General features: G+C 41.4%; 2 protein-coding genes across 3 annotated transcripts; both read right to left on the reverse strand.

Moving 5' to 3' along the window:
- Nucleotides 1-428: 428 nt before the first annotated feature.
- LOC121342928 (MYC binding protein) lies at nucleotides 429-5,725 on the reverse strand. 2 transcript variants are annotated; one of them, XM_041417683.1, is made up of 6 exons: nucleotides 5,630-5,725; nucleotides 5,358-5,430; nucleotides 4,966-5,151; nucleotides 3,625-3,673; nucleotides 2,792-2,921; nucleotides 429-524 (listed from the first exon to the last, which is right to left on the reverse strand). In XM_041417683.1, exons 1-6 carry the CDS (start codon nucleotides 5,642-5,644, stop codon nucleotides 480-482), a joined length of 498 nt encoding a protein of 165 aa, XP_041273617.1. In that variant the 5' UTR covers nucleotides 5,645-5,725; the 3' UTR covers nucleotides 429-479. The 2 variants fall into 2 exon arrangements, with proteins under 2 accessions (XP_041273617.1, XP_041273618.1); XM_041417684.1 differs by lacking the exon at nucleotides 4,966-5,151 and having other exon boundaries at nucleotides 5,630-5,718.
- Nucleotides 5,726-8,258: 2,533 nt separating this feature from the next.
- GJA9 (gap junction protein alpha 9) lies at nucleotides 8,259-10,065 on the reverse strand. The gene has a single exon (XM_041417688.1). The coding sequence runs from the start codon at nucleotides 10,063-10,065 to the stop codon at nucleotides 8,533-8,535; it is 1,533 nt and encodes a 510-aa protein (XP_041273622.1). The 3' UTR covers nucleotides 8,259-8,532.
- Nucleotides 10,066-10,369: the final 304 nt, after the last annotated feature.

Raw genomic sequence — 10,369 nt, forward strand, 5'->3', positions numbered from 1 at the left:
CACTGTGCTGTATCCATCACTGAACTATACTTGCTCATTTTATGCCCTTCTCAGTAGTGTTTCCCAGCAGCTTCAGTAGAAGTCTCACCTCAGTGCTGAGTACAAACATAGAAAGTAATTTGAAGGTCCTGCTTTAATTTACAGTTGGTCCATCAGTGCCATGTCACTCCTTTCAGCTAAAGGAAAACAGAGACTGATCCATAGCTCAACAGGACCATTGATGTGAAAATTACATGAAGTTGGCAAGCACAGTTATCTAAAAGTTAATCATAATTGTCATCTTTTCTTAAACACAAAAAGCAAGAACGTTGGCCAGTATGCTTAACTCAGCAGTTGCCAAGGCATCTGCGTGCTCATGGTAATGCATTCTTTCTTTAAGATGATGAAGCAACAAAGTAGACAATGCAGAGTTCACACACAAGACAGCATTTCTCAGGAAGCCCTTTATTAAGTCAAGGCAATAAAGAAAAAAACTACTGTTATTCACCATGCTTCTCATCTTGAGGTGGTTCATACTGAGCCAGCTGTGGATTAAAGAAAGGAATTTAGTTAGTAGCAATATTTCATGTAACACTCTATATTAAGAAGTGAAGGAAATTGCATGGTCTGGACTTGTTCAATTTACTTTACTCATTTTAACTCATCCTTATGCAAGTCCATTTTCAAGTCAGGCAATAAAGTAACCCTTCTCCCAAAACATCCATTTCCCACGCTGTATAACCATGCAGCCATAACAAAGTGATTTTTAAATGCACTTTGAAGCACATGTGTCTTGCCCTTAACTTTTTCCCTGTTTCTAATTCTAGCAGTCTAAGTACTTTCATCTTAAAATAGTGACTAGGGTACTATAAACTTTCACTGAAACATCATTAAATGAAACAGTCAGTCATTCTCATTGCAATAGTATCCACCTAACATTTCTTGTAATCTTTCTAGCTTCCATTTTGCTTTCTGGAGAGTATAGCCTGGGCAACTACATACTTAAATATGACCTTTACTTGTAAAGTTACTACCAAAGAAAGATACAAAGTTGTTCATATGACCTCAGTGGCATTAAAGATTAGGTCAAGCTTCAAAAACAGTTTAAGAATTATGGCCATCTCTCTAAAATATGCAGGTTCAGTTTACTCAATTAAGATTTCTCCCCTCTGCAAACTGCAGAGTAGGTTAAAAATAAACAAAGTACATATAAATAAAATTTTTAAAAAAGCCTAAATAAAAAAGCATAAATAAAAATTAAAAATAATAAACAAAAGAAACCCATCTGTTCCTTCTACCAGCTACAGTAAATTGCAGCACTCTGCTACTAACAAGAACCACTAAAATAGTATTTTTTTTATTGTTGTAGACTTCACTACAACAGATGACTAGTACACAACCCAAAGTCAGTTTTCTTTTCTGCCAAGGACCTAACTGTTGACTTCCTGTCCTCCTCCCAACACACAAAAATATCTGACATTTGTGTGATGAATGGAACAGCAGTTACCAATAAAAGCACAAATAAAGACATGTATTTTATGTTAGAGGACTGCTACAAGAGAATGGTAGTGTTCTCCCTGCATGCTGAGTGAACTTCTACAGTATGTCAGAATGATGGGCATGGCATTGTAGAGGAAAAAACAGGAAGAAACAAAACACACTAATACTGGGAAATATGTAAAGGGGTTATTATTTAAAGAATGAACAGGAAAGCACCAATGAACCCATGATTCCAAAAGGCTTACTTTCCTGCAACAAGTTTTGACTTCTTGAAAAGACTTCTTTAAACAAAGACCCAGATTACTCTGCTCTTATCTATTTATTATCAGCTGCATTTTTAAGCCTGCTAAAACAAGTGGCTGGTCTACTGCTACTCTGCCTAAAATGCTGTTCTTTGCCATATTTCCTAGTCAGAAATAACAAATGTAGCTGAAGACTCATAATGAGTAACAGGGAAGGAGAATTACTAGGACAGCAAGATGGCACTCAGGATTCTTGGGCATTACCTCTTTGTATTTCTTATCCATTCTCACAGAACTAAAGTGAGGTGGTTGTCTCCCAGTAAAAAACTCAGGGGTATTCACATATAACAACCACCATCCTCTTTCAACAAATGCCTGGAAATCTGCAGTGGCACATAAACTACTAGCATATTTAATATCTCACAGGTTTCCTTCTTCAGTGTTGTTAGAAAGCTGTGCACATCTCAGAGCTCTCTCAGACAGCCTGTAGACCCACTAAAGAACAGCCCTACCCTAGCTAGCATTTCAGATTCATTGTTGTTTCAGATAAATACCAAGGCCACTTTAAGTAATAAGCACAAATTATTGTTCCACACGGATCTAAGTGCCTGTGTAAGATCCTGCCATGTGTAAGTCTGTGCCAAGTGACACAAAGTAATACATAATATTCCTCCTTCAATCTGCCTTTTGAAAGGCTTTATACTGGATACAGTACCTTACTTGTTTGTCAAAACTGTCTTGAAAGCATGATCTACATAATATCAGATAACTTAAACACATCCAGACAAGACTCAATACAACGTATTGGACATAATAATACACTTTCCCTGAATAAATAAAATCCCTAGTTTAGCAATATTTTATGTTATATTCTATAAGAAGTGTTCCATAAAAAATAATAATCTTTACTACAATGAATTCTATCAGCATTTCTCAGTCATGAGGTTAAACAATGCAACAACAACTATCTATTACTCTAATGGAAGAAAGTTAGCTCTATTCTAAGTAATTAAAATATTTTTCTTGTTGTATAATATGGAACTATAGAGTAGCACCAAGTAGACTTTTACCTTGGTTTTCAGTTTTTTATTTTCTTCCAGCACAGCTTCATATTTTTCTTTCATCTCTGCCACTTCCAAGCGAAGTGCCTCTATTTCCGGATTCTCAGGAGCTGAAGCTCCCAGATGATGCTTCAGAAAACTGATATTTAGATGTTAAGTATTTCTTCAGTTGTATAACTACATTTTAGTTTTAACACCCGTGTTGAAGTTAACATTGCAGTACACATGGTTGAAACTGCAGTAAACCATTGAGATTACTACAGGAAAAATGTTACCAAAATAAGAGAGCTTTTCAAAGTCATAGCTATATTCCTTAAAAACAAACAAAAACAAGACATCAGTACAAATCCTTATGTGTTACTACCCCCTTCTTCTCTTTTCTCTTCTTAATGGCAGATGTTTTGAAGAATTAAAAGAAATAACAAAAAAAGAAGCAATACCAAAAAATGTAGGCGGCTTAAAAACAGCAAGAAACCAAATATGCTAGTTTCCTTCTTCGTGTATTTAAAAACAAACAAAAAACGACAGAAGAAGGAAGTGTGAAGAAGCAAACTTCAGAACCCATTGCCACTGCAGGTACTCAGACCTAATGCTGCAGGTCTCAACACTGACATGGCCTCTAACTCAGCTTCGTAATTGCTGGCACACTGAAATACCCTGCTCTCTTGCACCCTGTCAGACTCTGTTAGCTTGTGAAATGCAATCATTAGGTAAAGTGCATTGATAAAAGTCACGTTCTCAATGCAAGGCTTTGAAATGAGCCTATCCAGTTCACCCACGAGTCAGAAGCAGTACTGTGCATGAAGTCTCGATAAATAAGTCACAGCAAAGAAAAAGGATACTCCAGTGCACTATCTGGTTTCTCTGGCTCTTCATATAAGGCTACCAACACTGCAAATAGAAAATATTCAACAATTGCAAGAAGTTCATGCAACTCTAAGTCTTTAAAACGCATACCAGCAGTCAGAAAGCATACATGTTGCATTTTTCCATTGAACAAGATTTTCACCTGTACACTTTGACATAAGCAACAGGTCTGCTGTATCAGAGGGGACAGAGCATTCCACCTAGTAACAGCTAAAGAGTTTTCTTGATCCCTAACCCCACATAGTCTTTGGCTATTCTAACACAGAACACGAAACAGCCTGAAACATTTTTACATATGCCATATGCACGCTAGTACTAGCTTTTGCCAGTAACACTGAAATTCTAACTATATTGTTCATAAAACTTCTACTTAAGCTACATCTCTAAACAGCGGGACATCGGCAGTTTTGTAACTTCCTGCAGAATAGCAAACCTTCATTGAGCATCTACAGTTACAAAACTAAATAGCTACTAAATGGCTAACTGACCCTGATAATCTTCACGGATGGGTGCTCTAATGGCCAAAACAACAGACAAAAGCACCAATACCCCGATAATTTAAATAAAAATAGCCACGTACATAGCAACATAATAGGAAACTGTCACATGAAGACCCAGGAAGTTCCCAAACATAACCACTCCCTGCTCCCCACAGGGGCCACGTTTCAGGTGTCTGAACTACACAGCCAAACATGTTTTCAGCTAAGTACCTCCTAAGTTAAAAGCAAAATTAGGCTGCCTCACTGCTTGGGAGACTTTTTCGCCATCCCATAGGATGGTACTGCGATTGAAAAATCAAATGGTACTCACGCACCAGGCCAAGAGTCTTAGTGCAGCAGCTATTCGCTTGACATCCTAGATCTGCTGCTCCCTCTTTAAACAGCATATTTTCAACATTAGCAGAATATTAATTTTTTCAATATTAACACATTTTTGCCACATACTACTGGAAGGGTCTCAAAAAGATTTTAGAAGGATTTCAAAGACACCAAGTCACACGTATCAAGTTTAGCATCACCATTTCCCCCCAGTTAGATAAGGAGAATCATTAATCCAGAACTTAGTTTCATTCATTCTAGAAAAAAGCACTAAGTTCCATCCACGAAAGGGTATGAAACAAAGAGGGTTTTTTTAAGATAACATTTGCTGTTATTTCATCTCAAGCACTGACTTCCTCTGTAGAAGAACTTCACGAAAAGCACCCATGGAAAGAAAATAAACTAACCAAAAGCACGCATTGGAAGTAGCGCTTTGGCCGGAGGGGTCTCGGACACACCAGGCGGGGGAAGGGGCCCGCCTTGCCGTTCTGCACGCACCTCGGACACCGGCCCCCCCAGGTGAGCGTGCGGGGCAGGAGCGCTTTGCAGCTCCCGGCGCTCGTTTCCAGCGGCCCGCTGCCCTCTCCCGGCGTGCACCGCCTCGCCGCGCACCTCGGACTCCATTTCCAGGCCACGCCGAACCAAGTTTTCCAGGCGAGTTCTTCTGCCGGCCGCCTCGCCGGACTGAGGAGAAAAAGCGATCGGCGAGGCGAGGCGGGAAGCCAATGGAGAGCGGCACGGCAGCCCGAGGGACGACCGCGACACTGCCGAGCGGGGCGGCAGCTGCTCCGCGGGAGCGGGACACCCTGAGAGCAACGGCACCCGCCCGCAACGCCCCCGAAGAGCGCCCGCCGGCCCCTCGGGCGGCACCACGCGAGCCGGAGGCTTACCCTTGGTGAGCATGTCCAGCACTCCCGACTTCTCCAAGTACTGGCGGAACTGCTCCCGCTTGGAGTCCGCGGCCTGAGGGAGGACGCCCACACGGTCAGATCGGCGGCGCGCCCCGCCTCGACTGCGGAGGCGGCCCTTTGGCACAGGCCGGTCCCGCTCTCCGCCGCGGAGGCGGCACGAAGGGCCGAGCCGGTGTCGGTCGGCGGCCCGCCGCTCCGCGCAGCCGGCACAGAGAGCGGCACCGCGCCCACGCCGGCGCGCTCCCCCCTACCTTGTGGTGCGCCATCTAACCCGCACGGCGCCTGCCCCGGCCGCGCGCCTGCGCCCTGCGCTTTAACGGCGCGAGCGCTTCCCCGCGGTTACCACGGCGACGGCGCCGCGGCAACGGCCGGGGCCTCGCCCCGCGGGCCCGGCCCCGCGCGCCGCCCTCGCTCCCCTCGGGGCGGCCTCGCTCTCTCTGAGGGGCAGCCGAGGCCGGCGCTGTGCCTCTTTTCTTCTTCTCTGGCCCTCGTCCCGCTCTGCCCTGCTCTCCTCGCCGCGGACGGTTCCGGGGCTCGGCTCAGCCTTCGGGGGCTGTGCCGCCCGCTGCCCGGGACGCGGCCCCGGAGCTCCCCGCGGAGAGGGCGCGCTGTGGCGGCGGCAGTCCGGAGCGGAGGGCGGCGGAGCGCGGCCGGCCGTGAGCGGGGCCCGAGCGTGTCCGAGCGGCGGTGCCGCGCCGTTCGGGCGGAGCGGCGAGCTGTCCTGCGGGTCGCTGGAGTTTTTTTGTGTTTTCCATCTGGTTTGTGAAATTCAAAGTGTCTGATTAATGAATTTCAGTAGCTGCAGCTGACTGAAATCACAGGAGAAAGTTGCAGCGAGCTGCAGCTGCAGGAGTGCCTACCCAAGAGGCTCTGAAGAGTGATTGATACGTGATGAAATCTTCACGTCGAAAGGAAAGTCTTTTGCCTTAGCCTGTTTTAAAAAAGCAGAAACACTTATACCTGTTTATTTTTTTGACACGCTGACAGATAAAATCTATTTATTGTAGAAATAAAATTTAAAAAAAAATAAGCACCAACCAAATGATCTTGCACATATGATGTTAGGGAGTTTTCACGCTTTTTCTCCATGCTCTTCTGCAATGTTTATATTTTTCAGTAGTTACTCTTAATTTCGGTAGGTGCTGTGATTAAACAGAATGTTTGACTCATGGCCAGACATAAAAAAGTTAGTAAAATTCTTCTCACAGCAGCAGAAAAATTCTTTTTTAACTTGTCTTGAACAACAAAAATACAAATGTCCTATCCCATACAGGAACATCTAAATGCTAACTTTCTATTATTTAGACAGCAGGAACAGAGTGCATTAAGTATGAGGCTTTTTATTACGGAGAGATGAAATGCAAAATAAGCATTAGCAGTTATTGCCCACGGAATTTTACACATCAAGAAATGCAAAAATCAAAGCCACAGCAGCAGTGTTAATGCCTAAGTCACATTATAGAGTTATGTACATTCTAGTATATTATACAACCTTAAACTTTACAGTGTAAACACAATTATGGAGGGCTGTATTTATGTGTACACACAGAAGTGAAAAGGATACTTACTGGAGAGAAATCTACAGCGAATCGTTTTAATAGTTCTTGTGTGTATTTCTTACATGGACAGTACCAAATTCATGTTGCTGCTGCAAGCAAAAGAGCCTTTTAGGTTTTCTGGCTCCTTTTTTGCTAGTATTGTACAGTTTTCAGTCAATCTGAAACATGGCTGTCTGGTAAGCATAATGACAGTGCACTTGAGGAATTTAATTGTGCTGTAACATCATTATGCTGTATCTCACAAATTATTTTTTTCAGTACATGAACAGTATGTGAAATCTGCTAGTAAAAAATACACACAAATAGTAATGCATTTCAGCTGTGACCACCTCACCAAGTATTTACAGTGTTTCAGTGCTGTGCAACTCAAATAAATGTATTTCACACACAGAAAGCTTGATTACAAATGTACCATAGTATTTGTTCATCTTTGCCTCCTTTATTATTTCAAGATATTTCATGGAACTTCCTTTACACCATATGGACCTGAACAGTGAGTGGATAAATGTCCTAATATTTTACTATCCCCATAAAAAGCATAAACAAAAATGCTCCTCCTAAACAGGTAGAAGCTTTGTTTGATTGAAAAGTTTATCAGAATTCAGGAGAGAGACAAACAGAAAAGGAGTAATTTTACTGTTTGATAAAACTTTTATATATCTTTTGACATTGTAACTGAAATCAGGAAGGTACTGCCATATTTGCCTCTTTTTTTTTTTTTTTTTTTTTTTTTTTTTTTTTTTTTTTTGTTCTCTGTCTTAGGTTTTTCGTTTGTTTGTTGTTTTTGGGGTTTTTTTTCCATAGTTAGCCTTCTGGTTTGTGAAATTCAAAATGTCTGATTAGTGAATTTCAGTAACTTGTTTTCTGATTTTGCTGTCTTATTATTGTTATGAAAAATGTCAAAAGTAAAGCTCACAACATGCCTGTAATTCATGATGTTTTAAAAAATTAGTGGTGTATTGAAGAAATTCACTTTGATTTTTCTGCTGAGGAAGTCAGTGGCAATACACTGAAAAAAAAGTGTACCATGAAGCCAACAAATTTTAGTGACCGGTTTTGTAAATGCTTTTTCTCTTTGTATTTACAACAATTTGAATAAGTTCAACATTCTGCTTTCAGTCAGCTATCAAATGTCTGTTTGAATTCTCAAATTGATTAGGCAGAGACAAGTTTACCAATATGTTCTTCTGAGAGCCTCTTTAGCCTAATTTGATTTACTGGTCTTTGTAAAAAATATCATTGGACTGTAAATTTTGTCATAAAACCAGCTGTGATTTTATGCCTGACTTTTTCCTAATATGTGGATTGAGAGGATGTGTGTTTTCCTTTTTAGCTGGAGTGTAGAAGTTTATACTGAGGTCTGTGCCACATTTGCATTACAAAGGAAGTAAAGAGACTGTTTAAAATTACTTAGCTACTCTTCAAAGAGTTACACGACTTTTCTACCTATGCAAAGAGCTGGTTAAAGTTGAATTATTTAGCTGCACTTACACATAGGTCTGGGTTATGTCTCTGTTCAGGAATTATCCCAGCACTGGTTAGTGCAGCTAATGAGTTAGTGCAGTTAATGAGTGCCGCTAATGAGTTAACTCACACTATATTTGAAGGTCAGTGGGGGCACGCCTACTGCTGGCATTACTTGACAGTGACTGTTGCCGAGACAGAGAGAAAAGCTTAGGACTATTCCAGTTTCTGCTTTGTGTAGACTCTGAGCTCACCACCCCCATAGAATCAGAAGTGTCTGGTCGGCTGGAATTTTTTCCATCAGCATTGTAAGGAATTTGGGCTTTGTTTACACTGAAACTGCTTTGTCTTCTGTCACCGTTCTTTGGAAGAGAATGTGTTGGTGCTCCTGTGCTCTCAACCACTGCCTGTCGTCTAGAACTGGTACAAGGGAAAGTTGTACCAGCTTGCAGTGAAGTTTGAGATGGCATCTCAGCAAAGCTTCTCAAGTACATGTTTGAGGTGGTATCTGCATTCTGAGTATCAACAGGAAAATGTTTCTTTTCTGCCTCTTCTTGTGCATCATGCCTCTCAGTCCAAAGCTCGCCAAGAAAGCCTTCATTATTATTTGTGCTAGCATTTTGAGTCTGATTGTCCAAAGCATTTGTGGCTGGCCTCTTCTTTGGAGATTTATTTTCCTGATTGCAATGGGTGTAATTGCTGCTGCTTTCTGTATGGTTATTTTGCACAGACTGAAACACAGAAGGAGAATTTAAAACTGGGTAGAGCATACTGTCAGTTTGCTTTTCCATCAAAAAGGTATAATTGCTAAGAGCACAAGGAAGTGTTTTCTGAGGGGTGGTGGATATTCCCAAAGAAGAGTGTGGTATCACAGAGTATTTCTTAGATTTGTTTATGTAGAAATTCTCAGAGTCATCTTTAGTTTTATTCTGCTCACAGAGTCCCATTTTAATTTTTCGGAATCCTAAGTGGATAATTTCTAGAATATTTAAAAACAATGACACGGTTGCTATTGATTGCATAAATAATATAAACACTGTCTTTTCTGTTGGTCTAGATACAAAGCAGTCAACTGTGTTTGGACATGGGTCTCTCTGACATTTATAAAGGGGATCTAAGTGAAAACCATAAAGAAGATACTGCCCAATCATAAAACCAACTTCCACTGCAGATCTTGTGAAAATATGTATCACATAAGTGCAGAGCAAAGAGCCTCTTAGGGGTGCTTTGTTCAGCTTCCTTTGATCCAGTTGCCGGAGCTCCCTCTCCAGTCTTTTACGATTTTCAGTCATTTCTAATTCAGTGCTTTCAAGTTCCACCCTTACCTGAGCTTTCTTTTTTTGCCTTTCTTTTTCCAAGGCTCTTAGTCTGTATAAGGCATGACCCATATACACCAAGGAAGGGGAAGACACAAATATAACTTGCAAGACCCAGTATCTTATAAGAGAGATGGGAAAAGCCTCGTCATAGCACACATTTCTGCAACCAGGCTGCTCAGTATTGCATATGAATTCTGATTGTTCATCATTCCAAACATCCTCAGTTGCCACTCCAAGGACAAGCATTCGAAATATGAAGAGGATTGTTAGCCAAATCTTTCCAATAATAGTGGAATGAATGTGGACCTCCTCTAAAATGCCTCCAAGGAAATTCCAGTCTCCCATGGTTATTCTGCCATATTAACACTAAAATGTATGAGAGAAACAAGTATCAAACATTGTAAAACTTGCATTCCTTCCTTAATATATTATGAAAAACACAACACTGGGAAAACTATCATTATCTCACATTGTAACCATGGGAACATGACCAACTGCTCTTTGATAATTAGGTATTATTTTCTTTCACCTGTGAGATGGAGAACTGCATCATCTGCCTGTGCCTGCTTTATTATTAACATCCTGATAAGCACTTCACTACAAGATATTAACCACCCTCAGACCAGTGGAAACTAGAGTGCCTGACTTG

The sequence above is a fragment of the Onychostruthus taczanowskii genome, unplaced genomic scaffold, assembly GCF_017590055.1.
Source record: "Onychostruthus taczanowskii isolate IOZ18803 unplaced genomic scaffold, ASM1759005v1 scaffold56, whole genome shotgun sequence".
Classification (NCBI taxonomy): domain Eukaryota; kingdom Metazoa; phylum Chordata; class Aves; order Passeriformes; family Passeridae; genus Onychostruthus; species Onychostruthus taczanowskii.